Here is a 20,803-nt window from a genome sequence, read left to right on the forward strand (position 1 = left end):
GGGTGAATGTTTGCTTTTTTTTTTTTTTTAAGCATTCCGTCCATCATATGTTCTTTTTGCCTTTGTTACCCTAAGTGAGAAAGGTATGCCCAGACGTGGGTCCTGTGCTCACTGCGCAACTGGATTCAAGCTAGCCTGGATGATGAGAGGTGATACCCCAAAAACGGTCTCAGATCCAGGGAGGACCTGGCCTGGCAGTTCAGGCTGGACTGTGCCCATGGGAAGCAGGGTTGAGAATGATTTGTATATGGATGGATCCAAACTGGGGTGGCGTGGTGGGGAAAAAAAATAAACAATGGATTAAACCAAAATCTTTGAGACTGGGAGTGAATGTTTGCTTTGTTCAGCATTCCATCCATAACCTGTTCTATTGCCTTTGTCAACCTAGGTGAGAAAGGTATGCCCAGACGTGGGTGCCATGCTTACTGCACCACTAGATTCAAGATAGCCTAGCTGATGAGGGGTGATACCACAAAACCAGTCTCAGGATGCTTGTTTCCAGTCCAGGGAGGCATTGGTCTGGCAGTTCAGGCTGAACTGTCCCCATGGGAAGCAGGGTTGAGACTGATGTGGATATGGCTGGGTCCATACCAATGAATTAAACACAGATCTGTGTGAATGTTTACATTGTTCAGCAACTGTTAACTTTGATAAAATTATACAGGACACAAACAATAGTGTGTGGAAATGGCATCACCTAGTGTACCCATTTGTTTTGATCATATTCAAATATTTGTTAATACCACACTTCTAAATTACAAAAAAAATGTGCTTAATTTGTGTTTTCCTAATTCTGATGTATTCTGAAATATCTGCACATTCCATTTACAGACATTTACATTTTGTTATGTGCTAGAAAAAAATATATTTCCCAGTACAAGGCAAGAGTGTCACATAAATCCTTTCACTTTGTAGTCAAAGAAAGAAAAGTAAACACCAGCCTCCTTCAGAAGACAGAGTCTGCCATTTGACCTCTGACTTTGAACGCACAACAAATTGACAAGAGAAGAACACAATTTAAAGGCAAGTTTACATAAAGACAGAACTGGAGAAAAATACAAGGAGCAATAATGAACAAGGTTTGCTCCACGTAAGTGACAAAGATATGCTGGGTAGCCTAAAACAAATAGAGGCAGAAAACTAAAAGCCAGAAAATGGGAGTTACAAACCACAAATTTAATGGTAATGAATGGGCATAGTGCTTTCCTAGAAAAACCTTTAGTATGCTCACAAGAAGTCTACTTTGACTTAAAAAAAAAAAAAAAGTTTCCTAGGTCTGCTCAATATATGCCCCTCTAAATCTAGGCGACCTCAGCCCAAGTCACCCATGCCCAAGGTCAACCCTACCAATTGGTTTCACATTTTTTAAACTCTTTTCACTTTAGAAACTCAACAGTATATTACTTTTGTAATCTTTAATTTCTATGTGTAAAGCGCACTAACGCCATTTAGGTAAAGCTCCACTATAGAAAATGAAAATATATATGTACATTTGCTGAGTCCTTTTACTAGCAGAATTCACACCAAGCAATCACCCAGAGATGATTTTCTGGACTTACAATTCATGGTATCTACAAATTGAAACAGATTTTCATCACTATATATTCCTGCAAACACGACCACCCTCTCTCCACCCACCACCCAGCCCCGCATGTTAATCTGCATTAAACCAAGCCAAGCAGCATCAGCACACCACTGTCAACCAGGCCCGGTTCCAGGAATTTTCATTGGGATGGGCCAAAGGTACATTCAAGTGGGCCAATGCGGGCCCAATTTTGATCAATTCTGGAGGTAGCCTACAGGCCCTAGATTCACATCGCATCAACTTCCAAACAGGCATACCGTGAATGTAAAAAGTTATTTGACAGTAAGAGCGGATGTCTATACTCATCAGCCCCAACTGTTTTAATTTCCAGCAGTACTCTGCATTCCGTCCATCATCTGTTGTTTTACCTTTAATTTCCAGCAGGCCAAGCTTCAACACAAGCAGCTGCATTCCAAGCAGATTGAATTAGATCCCTGTCATCAGGGACCTAACACAAGCGGATGCTTGTGCGTCCGCCTGTAATAATGATAGTTCTGGCACACATGTATAGTCAGCGCTATATTCAGAGGGTGTTCCCTCATTTGCATGGGGAGTTACCCCACATAAATGAGGCTATCACTTTGACTCTTCGCCCACCCCATTTGAATGTGGGTGCAAAAGCAAACAGACACACAACATGGGAAACAAAGGCAATTATCCAGACTACACGAATACTCCAGCCATGGTTTGGTTTTGTAACAATCTGAACTGAATCCTCCATAGCATACATTTGCTTCTCTCTGGTTATGTCACGTAATGTTAATGTGTAAAGCACACCCTCATCAAGGAGGATACCCTGGCACTGTGCAGGTGAGAGATTAGCCAAGCCTAGGGCCTAGCATGGTTACTCAAAAAGCCAAGTATTCAGCTTTTTGTGGAATTCAAGAAGTGAGGAGGCTTGGATGTGTAACAGCACATCATTTCACTTTTTAGGCGTGAGGTAGGAGAAGGCTCAACCACAAGAGCTGGTATTCTGTTTGCATGGGATATGTGCAGATAGGAGTCCTGCTGAGGTGATGTGAAGGTTTGTGAAAGCAGACAGTATTGTTGAGGTATGCTGGATCTGATTGCCTTAAAAGTTTGGGTAAGGAGTTTGAAATGTGCTGATTTGTGTATGGGCAGCGAGTGTAGCTCCTTGCGGTGAGGTGAGATGTATAAGTGTCATGGGACATTGAGAGTGATTTGGCTGCCGAATTCTGGGTGTCCTACAGCATCCTGATAAGATGTTGTTGATCCCTGCATAGAGGGTGTTCTTGTAGTCTAGCTTGCTAATGGCATGGATGTGGGTGATTATTTTCTGGGTGTTGACTGGGAGCCATTTGAAAATCTTCCTCAGCATCGTCAGGTAACGATAGCATTGAGTTAAACTGTGATATCGGGTTTGCAGTTGATGACGATCTGATAGTTCTTGGCATGGGTTATTTAGTTATCTCACATCCAACATTGCATAACCCATGGTGGCCCTTTATTGAACTGAATTATCATCAGTCCCATTTCAAGTAGATGTGGTTAGACAAAGAGTATCACTATATCCAGGGCCGCTGAATTTATGCGGAAGGGGAGGACCAAATTCTGTGGAAGGATTGGCTAAATTATGCAGCAAGAAAAGGCAAATTAGGTGGTATATTGTGGCAACATTTTGTGCTAGAATTACTACTTTAATTAGTTGGGTTTTTTTTTTTTTACACTTGTTAACGCGGTCTCTGCCTTTGTTGTACCTCATTAGCACAAGTTTAAAACACAAGTATAGCAATAAGCAACTGAAAGGTGACAAGTCTTCCTTTGCAGATGGTCTTCAACTTTGCTGCAACATGTGTTGCAGCGTTTTTAGTAACATTTTTTCTTGAGCAAGAAACACTTTTTTAAATCTGCAGATTATGCAGCCAATGATAGACTATGTGGCAAATACAGCAAATACATGTTTTTTGCAGAAAACGCCAGAGTCATACAATTACATCATTCCAGTGGCCCCGATTATAACCTGGGAATGTGCAATGTACTGTAACAACATATCGGAATATGAAACGCTTACGTTTGTAACTCTGGCATAATGGTGAGAATAAATTCTGCCCAACTCAATATCTTACTTGAGATAACACGGCTATTTACTTTACAACAGCTTCTGGCAGAAAACAGACACACAGCGCCTGATTCACAAAGGAAAACTTACTCTTTTGTGTAAATATACTTTTTATGGTATTTAGATACTATTAGTTTAATTTTACTAACAGACATCTTATGACTGTGGAGACTCAAAACATAAAAAGATAGAGCTGTCCTACCTTTTTATGTACATAGCTGTCCACTCCGACTGCCGCATCTTTGGAGTCATAACATTACTGTTAGTAAAAATACAACTTTCAGTTTGTAAATACAAAAAAAAGTAAACTTACACAAGTGTAAGCTTACCGTTGTGAATCAGGCCTTTACTCTATCAGGCATTGTATTTCCACATTAATTCTAAAGTAATGGTGCGACATTTAGGATTCCCTCTTCCTCGTGGCTGCTCATCCAACGAGGCATGCAGTGGTACCATCTGGATAGTATTATGCATGCGCCATCCTAAAGTATGTGATTGAAAAACGTAAATACTCTCAGAACCCTCACACAAACCATAATTGAGGTGGAGAAGGCCATTTAAAGGCCTGGACCCTGGTGTCTCTGCCTGCTACACCACTGACCGGTAGATCTCTGTCCCCACTCTCCCAACTACAAATGAGACCCCAGAAAGCTCGAGCCAGGATTGAGCCTGAAGCCTGGCTCTTGTTCAGCACAACCCGAGCTTTAATGTATCTTCTGCCTGACGCCCTCGATCTACCCGGGATGTGGTGGTTTAGGCAGCTTCCCACTCTGGAACTCAACACGCCAGGTTTGAGTCTCAGCGTTGGCTCAACACCCTGTAATTCTGGGCAAGTTTCCAGTGCCTAAAAGAAATTAATGTGGCCTTGTCTAAAGGAACTAGCATTCATGTAAAGTACTCCACTACTTCCAGGTCGAGTTTGCACTACATAAAAACTGCCGAAAACCCGCAAAAGAGGTAAAAAAAAAATGTATTAACATAAAAGGGAGTGACTAATAGATAACCATTTAGTGGCAGGCCTGTACAAAGTGAAACCATAAAACCTAGATAAATTGCAGCTTCCCCACTTAAAACGTGTGATCTAAGGTAAATATTTTATTTCACCAAAACTCATTTTTCTTCACATTTGTACATGAAAGCGCTATAATAATCTAGGCCACTTACAGGCTCCATGTAACAACTGTTTTGCCTCTTGGTTCACTAATGGCACTGTCCCCAGTGTGATACAGGGGTAGCAAATGACTAAGTTTATTTTTTTTAAACTATCAATTTTAATAAGTACTTCTCAGTGCAGCACTATAATGTGACGTATCAATATTAAAGCTTCCATGTATTCAAGAAATACACTTCTTTGGATTTTGAAAAGACTGTCATATTTTATGTGATGTTTGTTGTATGATTTAAATAGCAAACATTTTGGGGGCTTGGCACATGCAGGTGCTCTAAGAGCCAAGCCAGATTCTTGGTTTAAGAACCAAGCCAGACCCTTAGCTCACCTTTGGCTCGGCTCTCCCTGTTAATTTATTGGCTCACCCACCTCTACCCCAACACACACTGCACAGACGTAGTTTGCTTCAGAGAGGAGCTAAGATTCCCACCTGGCATTTTTTTTTTTTTTTACCAACATGACCAGATAGTTCAAAAATAGGGAAACATCAACTAAAGTCTGTATTCTCTCCCCTTATCAGTTTATACTTAAAATACTAATCATTCAAGCAATGCACTTTAACATGTGTTACAGAAGTTCCTCAATGACCCCTGACTGATAATTAAAGTGAGTGAAAAGACACCAAAACGTTCTGATGTTGACAAGGATGAAGCACTTAACAGGTGACCTCTTCTGCTGTGACTGGGTGGGCCAAATGTCATGATTGGGTGGGCCTGGCCCACCTGTCCCCCTGCTAGAACCGGGCTTGCTGTCAACAGAGCACTGCTCCGGTAACGTGAACACTGCAACATTTCAGGGGAACTCTGTGTGCCAATGAAAAGAACGAGTCGGTGTACCCATCGCTAGCAGGTCTTGGCCAAAATACTCCATTATATGTTTAACATGCAGATGCACTGTGTTACTGGCTGTGCTGTGTTCCCCCTCCTTTGGTTTCTGTAAATATTACAAGTAAGAACAGTGAACTACTCCCCCTACTCTGGTTTTTGATGGATGTTTCCTAATTTACGGCACAACTCTGAAATGTTTTCTGAGGTGTCATGAATAGCAACAAAATGTGAGAACAGGGTATCAATTAACACTGAGTGGATCGAGCATAGCCTTGTTTTGATTCAGCAGTATGGGCGTGAGTGGAATTCTGGTTGCCATGATATGTTTCCTTGCTCAGCCCCACCAATGCGAGTGGATGAACAGACCAAGTACCAAATTAAAAGTGGATAGCAAAGCTGATAGCTAAATAAGGAACAGTGCTACCCCTAGCATTTGCCAGTGGTTAGACTTATTGCAAGCATCCTCCCATCACTTTGTTTGAGCTAAAAGAAGGTGACACGTATTGCAAGTCAGGGCAATGTTAAACTTGCAGAGACAAACAGTATAGTTGTTGTGTAAGATATGGGAGACTTATGAAGTTGTACTTGCACCAGGCAATGTTTATGTTATTATCAGATGAGTCAACAGTAAAAACCGGCCCATCAGGCCATAAAACTGACCCACAAACACACAAACGAAACCAGCCACACAATGCAGCCTGGCTCAGCAGCAGTTCCAGGAGCACAGGAGACCGGTGACAGGAAAAATGATCAAAACAAGATTTACGGGTCTGTTTACAGAAATTCAGCAGCTCTGAGCAAGTGAGAACAGAACTGATCCTGGCAATTGCTCTTCAAGTAAGAAAAAAGTAGTTCCTGAACAGATGTTGAAATGGTGACCAGTGTATTTAAATCGTACTTGGTCCCTGCTCTCTGGGAGGGCTAAACACAGCAAGAGGCATGACAAATGCATGCCATGGACAAATGCAGAGAAAGAAGAGGAGATCTATGATGGATCCAGCAAATTGGAAGCCTCTGGGCAGGCTGTAAGCCCACAAAGTACATACATGTCTTGAAGAGACAGCGCAAGCGCTGTCAAAAAGAGACTAAGAAATTGCTGAGACCACCAGTGCAATTGCGTCTTGAGCTCTGGACTCACAAGTAAGGCTGTCAGCAATGGTGTGGGGGGCAGGAACAGTGTGCATGAGTGAGCATCTGAGACAAAATTGTGTATATGTGTGATGGGATGGATTCACAGAGGGAAAACCTGTGATGATAGCACCAGTGCTTAATTTGAAAAAACTAAAATAATAATAAGTGCCAGGGTCCAATGTATTTCACAGGAGGCTACTGTAGTTTGTGCAACCTGATGTCCCTGCTAGTGCAACTTAATGCCAGGGCCACTATTGTCTACTAACATGTCACCTAAGTCATAATAATGGTCTGGACAAGATAATGTTATTGTCATTTTTATAAATTGTATTGTATTGTATTGTGTTCTCTGCTTACAAATTGTCAGATAGTGACACAGGTGGAGTGTCAGAAATAGGTCTTGCTGCTGAGCGCTAGCAACCACTGGCACAAATTAAACACTGGCTAGCGCACACTGGGAAACAAGTGAAAGTTATGAATGGATGCTCTGACAGCCTTCATAAAGAGGATGGATTCTCGGTGCCTCTTATGATTTACTTATTCCACGATTCTTCGTTTTACTTCCTTAGGTCTTGCATTGTTCCTAGAACTTAGGGGCTGAAGGGTGCCACCAATAAAAGCAGCCTTGTTGCTACCCTGTTTCAGACTTCCTCATGCCAGTGACGCAACACAAACAGGTGGTCTAACCACGTGAAGATCTTAGGATCATTTATTCCACAAGTAATGTTTTACAGGAAATTGAGCAACAAGAATGGGGCCTCGCTTCAGGATGCAATGCATCTCACATCCATCAGCCCAGTACTGCAACTGCCCCTCTTTCACAAATCCCCACAACATCCTCTTGCCATTGTTCACTCCACAATCCACATATTGTACACCCACGAGACATCACACGATCTCACTCACACTGAAGTGGGCATCAAAGATATTGTTACTTCATTGGGAGCCACAGGCGAGCATAAGGGTCATTACTCTTATGTTGCCATCTATTTTTGTCATGAGGGGGGGACTTCTCAGAGTATCCACTGCCCCCGCTATAGTACTGGAACCCTTGGCCTCTATCCTCAGACAGTGTCGCTAACATAGAGGTCTCCAATTTGATATGCAGAGAATCTCATCATCCCTGATGATATTCTGCCATAGGTTAAGGAGCCACACCAGAATCTCCCCATGATACTGCCTGAAATCTGATGTGCTCTCTTGACACCTGGAAGTAGTTCATGCGATAATGAACTTTCTTTGCATCTGAGAAATATGTGGGGGTGTAACCCCATATGTAGGTAAAGACAATAGTGGCCAAGTGGATAAACAAGCTTCTAAGGTTTCGTATGTGGATGTACTCCTTGTGAAAAGGAAGCACATCATATCTCACAGGGAAGTCAGCCAATGGACTCAATGCCCCATGATGCATGATGGAGTGGGTACAAGAAAAATGTGAATGACACACCAACAGAATAATAGATGAAGCCTGGCTGAAAGCCCCTATAAGTAGCAAGGATAGTCACATAACTGTAGTAAAGTCAAAAGGTCTTGGTTAACACTCAGTTAGGTGTAGGCAGCCAGTGTCTTGCCTTTGATAATGCTTTTTTGTAATGTTTTTGTGTAAATATGTATTACAGATAGAGAGGGTTGAAAAGATAGATAAACAGAGAGGCTTACAAAGACAGATCGGTAGAAAGGGTTGTACAGATAGTGTTGCATAGCTATTTAGCAGATTTAGTTGCATAGATAGATAGATAGATAGATAGATAGATAGATAGATAGATAGATAGATAGATAGATAGATAGATAGATAGATAGATAGGATAGATTAAACAGCAGAGCTTCAAATAGTAATAATGTCTATATAAGCATGATATACAAGAGCCCTGAAAGCAAATTAGAAATCTAAATAAGGAGGTACAAACTAAATTGGTTGCAAGTATAACTGTACTTCTCAATGAAAATACATACCAGCATGACAACAGGAGTACAGTTATAAATGTGCTTCATTGCGTGCATTCTACATAGAAGATCATTTTTATAAAGTGCCAAATGTACAAAGTCTGGTATGCTGTGAAATAGCAACAGTCTGATAAACAGAGTCCACCCGAAAACAGCAGTAGTAGGAGGAGGCAGGATTTGATAAAACTTCAATGTACAAAACATCACGCTATCATATCAGGCTTTAAATAAAAATGTGACACTAAAGTAACAAAGTAAAAACAAAAACATATGACTGAAGGGAACTAGCTTGTGTGCAGATGTGGGAATTATGAAAGAGCAAAATTTAGTCATGCAGAGTAAACTTAGCCAGTGGCTGAAGTAGGCTAACTCACTGCCACTTGCTGTATACTGTAGTGGGTGGAGGCATGATATGGAAACAGACCAATGGATGAAAAGAGCTGGCTAAAAGCCCCTTTAAGTATTGAACATATATGGTTTTAATTAAAAAAACAAAGTTGTGGTTAACTCCAAATCAAACAATTATTCCTATAGCTTTTTATCCTTAACCCCAACCTTTGTCCATGGCCTCTTTACAGATTGGCGGTGATTAAGGGGTAGTGATAGGGTATATTTTTTCATTACCTTCTCACATGGTGGGATTTTAGGTGCAGTAGATCACACAAACTCTTAACTCTTTTGAATGTGAAACACACTTCAGAGTAGCTTCACAACACACCCTGCAGAACCCCAGGATTACACTGTGTGGGACGCGGATTTCAAGTCTCCAGCAAAAATGAGACATGGTGCTTCTGTTACACACAAACCAATATCAGACATAAGCTTCCTCACTACTAGCTTCTACACGGACTCTAGTATGCACCAGCTTAAATCATCTGGTTAGGAAATTACTAGATACATGTATAAAATTATCCAGATGCAGACTTCCTACAGAAATTGCATCATTCTGGTGGGATATCTTTGCTACCCTCGCAGGCAACATTGAGGAAGCATTAGAGGTTTCTTGTTGGGGCATCCTTGCACTATGTTAAAGACCTATCCGCTTCAACCCACCGATATGTGGCAATGGGGTTATTGCTGGCAAAACGCAAAGCGGTGATACCCTGGGGTCATGGTTGACCTCAATGGTTACAAAATGGGTTAATATAGTGCAGTGATGTGCTGTTCCTTCTTCATAATTCCCAAACTCAAGATGTGTGTTGTCCTCTATGCAACTCTTTGTAAAAACGGGAAGAGAATGCAGCATACGAGGGCGTGGAGGCCTGAAAACCATCTGTCACTAAGAGTTTGCATGAGCCTGAAAGCAAATGTAGATTAAAATGACACTATTAATACCTGTCATTGTAAAGAAATTGCCTACACCTAATACACTGTTTAATAAGCGTTAACCTAGGAGACCTAGTTACAATACACCAAATATAATGTGAACATTTTTATTATAGCTTTATTATGTGTCATAAATGACTGCTGGGTCATAGTTTAATACTGCTTATGATCTACTATTTGTTCTTTGCTTTGAAACCAAAATTATAGTTTCAACAAAAAATTAAGTTACTTCGTACACAAAGCTTACAGCCAAGTCATTGCTAGCTAGTAATGTTGCATATATAACAGATGCATTAAACTGATAAACTACCTAGTTGACTTAATCCTAATTTATGAATAGATACACTAAGGCCATCATTTCTCATCCCATCCTTTTATTTTGGCAAAACAAAAGAAAGGAAATTCAAATAATAAAAAATTGCGATAAGAATACAACTTTTTTAACTCAATATTTGTCAAGAAATGTCACTGTGAAAACAGATTTCTGCAGTGTTTGTAAGTCTTTTCTAACCAATATTTTAAACAGAACCAAAAAAGTGCCAAACTTAAACACAGCTTTCAACACCCCCTCACTGAAATGTACGGCTGCCCCTGACTGCCGTCAAATTCTTCGTTTCCATCCTCACCCAAGAAAACACAAATTAGGTGTAAAGCTGAATTTGGGAGTACACTATCCCACAATATTTATCCAAAAAGGTGCAAAATCAATTTGTAGGTCCATTAATAGTTAATATTTTAACAGAATGATGTGCCTGAATTGATATAGTAGCACAATTAGGACAGTGCATACAAGTACAAAATAACACGGTTGCTACTTTAGAATATGGGACACTTTAGAGCAATATTTTTAACATTTCTGATGTTATGTAATTCACTAGCAACTCTCTTGCTGTTACAGGCCCGTCCCTGGAACCTCAATCTCAATTTTAAACTCGATCCACAAGCACCTCCACCGAGGTGCGCTCTTTTCTGTATTTGCCTGAAAACAGGGTAATTGAGATCCTATATGGATCTCTGTCGCCTGCAGGACGCTTCGCTATAAAGTGGTCTCGCGGGGATCTGTAACGTGCCCCTTTGGTAGACTAAGTCACAGGTTGCCCACAATGCACCAATGAGGTGCTCTACATGGCAAATCTCACAAGTTCACATTTGGTGCTCCTTTTGAGAATAAGAAGGCACAAGAATTAGTCATTGGAAAAATAAACCTAGTGCAACAGCAAGCAGACTGTACACCTTTCAAGCATAAGTTCAAAAGCTCACATGAGGTGAAGCTATTAATGTCACTCATTCCTGGTTCTTGTTACCCATGGCCACCTTCCAGTCCTAAACCACCCTTCTTTTCAAACAGGGAGTGGGGTGATATTTGCAGGACATACAGGCAAAGCAAGTTATATCCTTGTGGCAATGGATTTCCAGCTATACTTAAACACTCCTTAGTTGATGTCCTTTTCTAGGGTGGGGGTCGCAATAGGTTTGGCACTGTACTATGTCTCGCTGTCCTTTAGATGGCGCATAAAGGCAACAACACAAACCTAACTTGGCACCAAAAGAGCGGTGCACCCAAATGCAAACACAAATACAAAAAATTCATACTATGTACATGTCCAGATTTCCTCCTTTTTTGTGGTAGCGTGATCCACAGTCTCAACAGATAATTTAGGAAGCATGTGCTGATACTGTGGGTGAATATTTCAAATGCTCATGACATTTATGTCTGGCAGCAGAAAAATACAGATTTCCCTACCGACTAGAATTGAGACATAACTTGGAGCATTTACGTAGCTTCTCAGCTTTGAGGCGTTACCAAGCAAGATCAGGGATGCCTAAATCTTCCACTTCATAGAATTTATTTAACTTTCAAGGACTTATCGCATTCAACTTCAAATCAAGCCAAATTACATCTGGTTTGTAGAGTTTTGTAGCAATGGGATTAGTTAGTCTGCAAGTGCTACCGGGTGAACAGCTAGACGAACCGAGGAATGGTATTAGGAACAAACATGTGCTTGTCAAGTGAGGATCCAGATGTAGAGCGGATCTCCTGGTTTTCACAGTCAACTAAGTGATGAGATTAGATCTCTGCCTATTTCTTCACTAAGATCAGCTGTTTAAAGCCAGACATCTTTTATCACTGGCAGGAAAAGTGCTGCATGGAGTGCAACAGAAGGGCAAATTCCATATGTTTCAATTCCACAACCTTACGGAAAAGCTCAGGGCTCTTCATCTGCGGCGCTGTATACTCGGCAGAGTGTGCCAGAGGTAGCTGGGAAGGCGCCTGAACTCGACTCCGCAGGAGCACTGGAATCGCGAAACATTTGGGTGTACCCATCCGTGGCTGAGGAGTTGCTGATGACCCATTAGGGACCGCCCGCAGGTGGCACAGATGAAGACTGTGGCCTCCAGATGCTGAAGCTGGTGCCGCAGGAAGTGCAGCTGCCCCCGGAACACCTTCCTACAGTCACAGCGATGAATTCGGTACTGCCTCTTTTTCCTGCTGCGGTGCCTCTTTAGTTGAGAGGCTAAGCCATAAAGAGCACCACAGTCTCTGCATCCAAAGCGCCTCTTAGTCTTCAGGCGCCATGTTATATCAGTTGCTGACTTTTGGATCAATCTGTACCAAGGATTTGTGTGGTAGGACAGCACCCTAACACTCCCAGGATGCTCCATCTTTATGTTCATGTCCAAACTGTCTGTGTCCTCTGAAAAGGACCAGTCGTTGCTCGGGTTTGTCTGTGGAGTATGGAACTTTTCATAGTCCTTCATGTCCATCATTACGGTTTTGCTACCCTGGCCATCTTCCCGGGGTACCTTGACAACCATGAAACCTTCATCCTTCTCTTGAGCTTGAGCATGGCGGTAAGGGTTATCTTCAAAAAAGTCATAATCCTCTTCAGTCTTCACCACTACTTCAAAATCGCTCTGCGAATTAGCAGTTGTCTCATCCTCCTCGTCCTGTCCTTCCTCTTGCATGGGCTCCATCTCCTCCTGGAAGCATGTTTGTTGGTATGTTGCAATGTCAGCACTTCCAAAGTCGGAATCTGGGCTCAAGAGGCCAGCCATTTCAGTACCCGAAAGAGAGGACACACCAAGAGAGAGATCAGAGCTTTCGCCTTCATCATCTTCTTTAGTAATCAAGAAGTTGGTCTCCATATGCATGTGGAGATGGCGGGCAAGGTTGCACTTGTGCACAAACTCACGCCCGCACTCATCACATGAGAAACGTTTATGCTCTGTGATAGCTCCCGATTGCCCCAGCCAGGGGGATGTTGATGTTGACCCACTAGTGCTGACTCTGCTTGGATTACCTTGTAAAGTTTGCCAGTCCACTGATGGTTTGGGGCCTGGTGGGGGTTCCCCGATCGTCTCCTGCAGTTTGCGGATTTGATTTGTTAGTTGCAGAAGCTCTGCTTCCTTCGCATGCCACCTTAAGTGTGTGGCAAAGTCACAGTTGCGTAGAAAAGTACGGAAGCACTGCTGACACTTAAATTTACTCTTCACAGCACTCCGGACTTGTGCGGTAGCAAGGCTTTGATTCTCACCACTTTTGGATTTGTCCAGAGGAGCTGTGATTTTGTTCTGTTGGATTTTCTGTACAAGGTGTCCTCGGTCACTTGGGCCGACAGCATCTGCCTCTCCAGAGTTATCAACCTGGATGGACGGTGGACTAGGTGTCTGCCCCATTGACTGGTCAGGGGGCGTTTCTGGAGCAACTCGCCGGAGCACACCTTTGAGGCCCGAGAATTTGGGATCCATATCCCAGCATACATGCTTATCCAAGTTGCACTTACGCATAAACTGGCGCCCACAGTGGTCACACATGAAAGTTGCTGGAGTGGTACTCCATGGTCTGACATAGCCATTCAGGTGGCTGACAACACTGTACACATTTTTGTCTTTGAGGTTTGATCGATTAGTTGGGGACACCTGAACAGAACCTGAGGGAGATGAACCAACCTCTGCATCTTCTGGGGCCAACACTTCAACCACTAAGACTTTTTTCTTTCCTTGTGATGGTTGGTGAGAATCTTTAACTTTTGCTGTTTGTAGAGGATTTTGAACTCTCCGGCCCACCTGAACGGGCATGGTGAAATTTAAACCTTTCGCCAAAGGGGGTGGATCCATCCCTCTAACCTGCAAGTGTTTCTGCAGCTGCCTGAGCTCATTCTGGGCTCGGATACACATTTTATCCAGGGTAATCATATCAACTGTGTCTGGTACTGAACTTTCTATGCTCTCACCCAATGGGGTGTTAGTGGAGGATGGGCAGCTGTTTTCAAGCTCAGGGGCTTGAGTGAGTTTCGACCTTACTCCAGTGAAGGCACCTCGCTTCCTCGCTGTCCCAGAGCTTCGCTTTTCACCAGTTTCTGATGCACGTTTATCACCACTAGTGGAAGTGATGGCTGGACCCATATTAAAAGCCTTCCGTGGTCTTCCACGCCCACCTCTGAGTGAGGCTTTCTTCCAAGCCACCCTCAAACAGACATGCTTTTCTAGATTGCACATACGGCGAAAACTCTGCCCACATTTCTGACACATATGCCTTTCCAATGAGGGGTCGTCAGAGATCAATGGCTGTGTGCTGGAGATATTCTCCATTTCTTTGTGTTGGCCTACCTGTTCATGTGACAATGGGTAGCCAGGATTTGAAGACAGCCATTCATTGTATGAATTTTCCTGCTCCCTAGAATTGTTCTCACTGTCTTGTAAGACTGAATCTTCAAGACATTCCATTCCAATTCCTCTAGTGGTCCGGAAAGCTGTGGTGCCACGGTCCTGCTGGCGGGGCCTTCTACCTCGGGAAGCTCGAGGCCCTGTTGCTAAGTGAGATCCTGCACTGCCTCGGCCACGTCCTCTATTCCCCTTGCCCTTCTTCTGCAGGGCCATTAGTGCAGCTTTGTAGGCATTGTTCCACAGGTCAGGCTTGCCACCGAGAACTACTCCATAGGTGCAGAGACGCTTGCGCAGCCCCTTAGAGATGGAAAACTTTGCGACCTGCTGCCCCACGTCAAGCTTCTTCCTCTGAGGTAGAGCCCCGAGGTGAGGGTTCATCACTTCTTCCCTCTTCAGAATCTCGGCGTCGTTCAGCACCACCGCAGGCTCCACAACGTGGGTCTCCACAGATTCATCGCAGCTGGAGTCAGAGCTATGCATTAGGTCCCAGGAAGGGCAGCCCTCCTTGTTTTCCTACAGAAAGAACAAGAAAGAAAGCTTAATTAGGTACTCTGCAGCTGCAAGAGGAAGCAGACCACTGCTTGACTCGGCAACTCAGCCCGAGTAATCAAGTAACTAATGACGACGTGTGCAAGAGATAGTGAATGGGGGAATGGCAGACTGCTCATGCACATGACTGAGAAAGCAAGCACGAGAGTGTGTTTAAGGAAGCCATTAAGGCAGAAGTGTGTTGTAAAGAGGTAAGTATCCACTAGGAGAAATGCTAGTGGTAAAAGGGCCATACACACAGGCAAAAAAGGAGCGCAGGTACAAGGAAGTAGAAGTAAATCCATGTAGCAAGTCTTGAACCAGGACATGTTTCCACCCATGGCTAATAGGACTTACTTGAATTCTGAGTTAAAGAATAACTACTATTCATGCTTTTTCTCAATGGTTTCTAAGATGGGTCATGAGTGGTACTACTAAGAGACAGAACTGAGAGCACACTCCCAGCTCCAGTCCTCCTCCTTTCAGAGTCATGAGAAGGTCACATCACCCCATGGCCACCGGGAATAAGGCAGAGAGTAAGAATTGAGCAGACTGGCTAAAGGTGGCAGCCATCCAACCTGGAGTTAACTTCCTTTGTGCAGTGGTTAAAAAAGGGAGAACAAAACATGCAGATTACCCCAATTGTCTACCTCATAGCTTTTCAGGGCCAACGATCACTTCAAGATTAAGATTGATTATTCTGAGTAAATATTCTCTGAGTGATTATTCTTTTGATTATTTCCGAAGTTGAGACTATTGTTCTCCAAGTGGAGACTATTATTCTCTGAGCGTGGACTATTATTCTCTGATCGGTGACTATTATTCTCCACACTAGTATTCTTGGTGTGGGGACTCTTATTCTTAGAGTGGGGACTTTGTTTCTTAGAGTGGGGACTTTTTTTTCTTAGAGTGGGGACTTTTTTTTCTTAGAGTGGGGACTTTTTTTTCTTAGAGTGGGGACTATTCTTTTCTTAGAGTGGGTACTATTCTTCTTAGAGTGGGTACTATTCTTCTTAGAGTGGGTACTATTCTTCTTAGAGTGGGGAGTGGGTACTATTCTTCTTAGAGTGGGGACTTTTTTTCTTAGAGTGGGGACTTTTTTTTCTTAGAGTGGGGACTTTTTTTTCTTAGAGTAGGTACTATTCTTCTTAGAGTAGGTACTATTCTTCTTAGAGTAGGTACTATTCTTCTTAGAGTAGGTACTATTCTTCTTAGAGTGGGGACTATTCTTTTCTTAGAGTGGGGACTATTCTTTTCTTAGAGTGGGTACTATTCTTCTTAGAGTGGGGAGTGGGTACTATTCTTCTTAGAGTGGGGACTATTTTTCTTAGAGTGGGGAACACTATTCTTCTTAGAGTGGGGACTATTCTTCTTAGAGTGGGTACTATTCTTCTTAGAGTGGGGACTATTCTTTTCTTAGAGTGGGGACTATTCTTCTTAGAGTAGGTACTATTCTTCTTAGAGTGGGGACTATTCTTTTCTTAGAGTGGGTACTATTCTTTTCTTAGAGTGGGGAGTGGGTACTATTCTTCTTAGAGTGGGTACTATTCTTCTTAGAGTGGGGACTATTTTTCTTAGAGTGGGGACTATTCTTCTTAGAGTAGGTACTATTCTTCTTAGAGTAGGTACTATTCTTCTTAGAGTAGGTACTATTCTTCTTAGAGTGGGGACTATTCTTTTCTTAGAGTGGGGACTATTCTTTTCTTAGAGTGGGTACTATTCTTCTTAGAGTGGGGAGTGGGTACTATTCTTCTTAGAGTGGGGACTATTTTTCTTAGAGTGGGGAACACTATTCTTCTTAGAGTGGGGACTATTCTTCTTAGAGTGGGTACTATTCTTCTTAGAGTGGGGACTATTCTTTTCTTAGAGTGGGGACTATTCTTCTTAGAGTAGGTACTATTCTTCTTAGAGTGGGGACTATTCTTTTCTTAGAGTGGGTACTATTCTTTTCTTAGAGTGGGGAGTGGGTACTATTCTTCTTAGAGTGGGTACTATTCTTCTTAGAGTGGGGACTATTTTTCTTAGAGTGGGGACTATTCTTCTTAGAGTGGGGACTATTCTTCTTAGAGTGGGGACTATTTTTCTTAGAGTGGGGACTATTCTTTTCTTAGAGTGGGGACTATTCTTTTCTTAGAGTGGGGACTATTCTTTTCTTAGAGTGGGGACTATTCTTCTTAGAGTAGGTACTATTCTTCTTAGAGTAGGTACTATTCTTCTTAGAGTGGGGACTATTCTTTTCTTAGAGTGGGTACTATTCTTTTCTTAGAGTGGGTACTATTCTTCTTAGAGTGGGGAGTGGGTACTATTCTTCTTAGAGTGGGGACTATTTTTCTTAGAGTGGGGACTATTCTTCTTAGAGTGGGGACTATTCTTCTTAGAGTGGGGACTATTTTTCTTAGAGTGGGGACTATTCTTCTTAGAGTGGGGACTATTCTTCTTAGAGTGGGGACTATTTTTTTCTTAGAATGGGGACTATTTTTTTCTTAGAATGGGGACTATTCTTCTTAGAGTGGGGACTATTCTTTTCTTAGAGTGGGGACTATTTTTTTCTTAGAGTGGGGACTATTCTTCTTAGAGTGGGGACTATTCTTTTCTTAGAGTGGGTACTATTCTTCTTAGAGTGGGGAGTGGGTACTATTCTTCTTAGAGTGGGGACTATTTTTCTTAGAGTGGGGACTATTCTTCTTAGAGTGGGGACTATTTTTCTTAGAGTGGGGACTATTCTTCTTAGAGTGGGGACTATTCTTCTTAGAGTGGGGACTATTCTTCTTAGAGTGGGGACTATTCTTCTTAGAGTGGGGACTATTCTTCTTAGAGTGGGGACTATTCTTCTTAGAGTGGGGACTATTCTTCTTAGAGTGGGGACTATTTTTCTTAGAATGGGGACTATTTTTTTCTTAGAATGGGGACTATTCTTCTTAGAGTGGGGACTATTCTTTTCTTAGAGTGGGGACTATTTTTTTCTTAGAGTGGGGACTATTCTTCTTAGAGTGGGGACTATTCTTCTTAGAGTGGGGACTATTCTTCTTAGAGTGGGGACTATTCTTCTTAGAGTGGGGACTATTCTTCTTAGAGTGGGGACTAGCATTCTCAGAGCGGGGACTAGCATTCTCAGAGCGGGGACTAGCATTCTCAGAGCGGGGACTAGCATTCTCAGAGCGGGGACTAGCATTCTCAGAGCGGGGACTAGCATTCTCAGAGCGGGGACTAGCATTCTCAGAGCGGGGACTATCATTCTCAGAGCGGGGACTATCATTCTCAGAGCGGGGACTATCATTCTCAGAGCGGAGACTATCATTCTCAGAGCGGAGACTATCATTCTCAGAGCGGAGACTATCATTCTCAGAGCGGAGACTATCATTCTCAGAGCGGAGACTATCATTATCCAAAAGGGACTATCATTCTTCTGATGGAGACTATTATTCTTCAGGAGATCAGTATACAAGGGACCATTCATCCAGCGGTGAGCGTTATTGGCAGAAAGGAGATTATTGTTCACACAGTGGAGATCATTAGGCTGCGAGTGGGGACCTTTAGTCTCCGAATGATCATTCTCCGAGTGGCTGTGCAGTGAATACGATTCTCTGAGTGATTATTCCGCAAACGGATATTATTATTCTCTGAGTTGGAGCATTATCCTCTGTCAGGACACTATTATTCTCTGATTGATTAATCACCTAATTGCTATTATATGATAAGTATTCTGGGGAATATTATTTTGAGTCAGAGATTATTAAAGAGTGGAGGGCCGCTAATCTCTGAGTGGAGGATTATTATTCTCCCAGTGAAGGATTATTATTCTCCTTGTGGGGATTATTATACTCCCAGTGGGTTGGGGGGAGAGGTCTATCAACTATGCGCTATTATTCTCAAAGTGAATATAGTATACAGAATATAGTTTTATAGTTATTTTTCAAATAACCACTGGCAGTATTTTCGAATTCAGATGGTAATCTCAGAATTTCCATTTTCTTCAAAATAATGTATGAGAGGCCCATGGTATCCAGTCTCGTCATTTAACTTTACCAGATTTTATCTTAACTTAATAATTACAGTAGCCCTCCCAACTTTTTTAATTTAACCCTTTACCCCCATTTCATTAACAATGTTTTAAAGTCGATCAATGCTTGGCAGCATTATTTTACCTTTAGTGTTACCCTTGGCCCTATGCATATTTTATATATATATATATATATATATATATATATATATATATATATATATATATATATATATATTTTTTTTTTTATTTTTTTTTACTTGTGCTTGTCCCAAACATTTATATATTTTTTTTTGTTTTTAAACTTGTTAAACTGACATTGTTATACCCTGAGGTAAGTAACCCCCTTAAGCCACTTGGGCCTTCATTACTAGGTCATGAATAGAAAGTGAAGGTAAACCACCCATATACATGTATCAAAATAAGTGCATAAAAGGGCTTAGTGGGAAATATTTGAAAAGCAGCACCTCTCTATTTTACAATACTTATGGTGTTGGAAGAACATTTACTGCAGGACAGTCCTCCACAGGTGACTTAATGTTCAGTCATACAACCCAAAGATAACCTGCCCCCTTTAGACAGACTGTGGAGGATTCTCATTGTATCCTTATTGAGATACAGATGAAAGGCACCTTCAGCACAGGTATATGAGGGCGTGCATGCCGGCACCTGTCGAGCAGGTGCAGCGTTCAGCGGGGCGCAAGAAAAGCCTTGGGGGAGGCATTGTGCTTTGGAAAGAAAGAATGATGCAAGCAGTGGCATGGTAACCAATTCCAAGATGGCAGAGTGGCCTTCGTGCACCTGGAATGTAGGAGTGAATTAAACTTCGCAGTAGTTTTAAAACTTAAATGTATTTGTCCAATTGCCTTATACTTTATAGTCATTCACAATTAAAAGAATAACACTACATGCAGTCAACGAAATTCTCCTATATTGCACAGATATTTCCCCAAGCCACAAACAACATCTAAAAACTCAAGCTGGCATAAACTAATTGCGTCCTCACGATTACAAACTCCACATTTTAAAAAGACCACTTGGGCCACCTTCCCCTTTGTGAATAGTGCTGGGTAATGTTGGGGGAGCAGTCAGGGGTACAAGGGACCAGTCCCTTCTCTCCCCACAGCTTTCCCAAATGGGAAACCTTAATTTATTTATTTTTTAAAGTAGTACTGGGTCTTTTAAGTAACACACATTTTTAAAAACATTTTCCGCTTGGGAATGCAAACACAGAGATGGTGGTCGGCTGTTCTTTGGAGGCCACCATCCCTGTGTCCGCAGTTAAGCAGGGGGTTAGAATTAGCAACCTGTCTAATAAATACTCATTAGGTTGGTTGTTCTGCAGCCCCTTTGAAGTGGACATTTTGCGACATAACCTGTTGGTACATAGGTTGCATTGCAAAATTGAAGACTGGTCACAAAAATTTGGTAGGATGTTACTGTCCACTTTTTGCAGCCAGTCTTTTGATACATCTGGCCCTTAGTTCAATCAAGCATGGGAAACAGAACCAGTTGTGGAAGGCTGTAAAATTCTAGCCAGTGTTTA

The 20,803-nt window shown here is 42.2% G+C and overlaps 1 protein-coding gene across 1 annotated transcript in view; it reads right to left on the reverse strand.

Annotated features, from left to right (window-relative positions):
* Nucleotides 1-10,424: 10,424 nt before the first annotated feature.
* LOC138246575 (uncharacterized) overlaps nucleotides 10,425-20,803 on the reverse strand; it is a 36,797-nt gene continuing 26,418 nt past the window's right edge. Inside the window, exon 3 of the mRNA XM_069201259.1 lies at nucleotides 10,425-15,242. Within this exon, the coding sequence (XP_069057360.1) occupies nucleotides 12,279-15,242 (2,964 nt within the window). The 3' untranslated portion in view covers nucleotides 10,425-12,278. The remainder of the gene's footprint in view (nucleotides 15,243-20,803) is intronic.

Source organism: Pleurodeles waltl, chromosome 7 (assembly GCF_031143425.1).
Source record: "Pleurodeles waltl isolate 20211129_DDA chromosome 7, aPleWal1.hap1.20221129, whole genome shotgun sequence".
NCBI classification, from domain to species: domain Eukaryota; kingdom Metazoa; phylum Chordata; class Amphibia; order Caudata; family Salamandridae; genus Pleurodeles; species Pleurodeles waltl.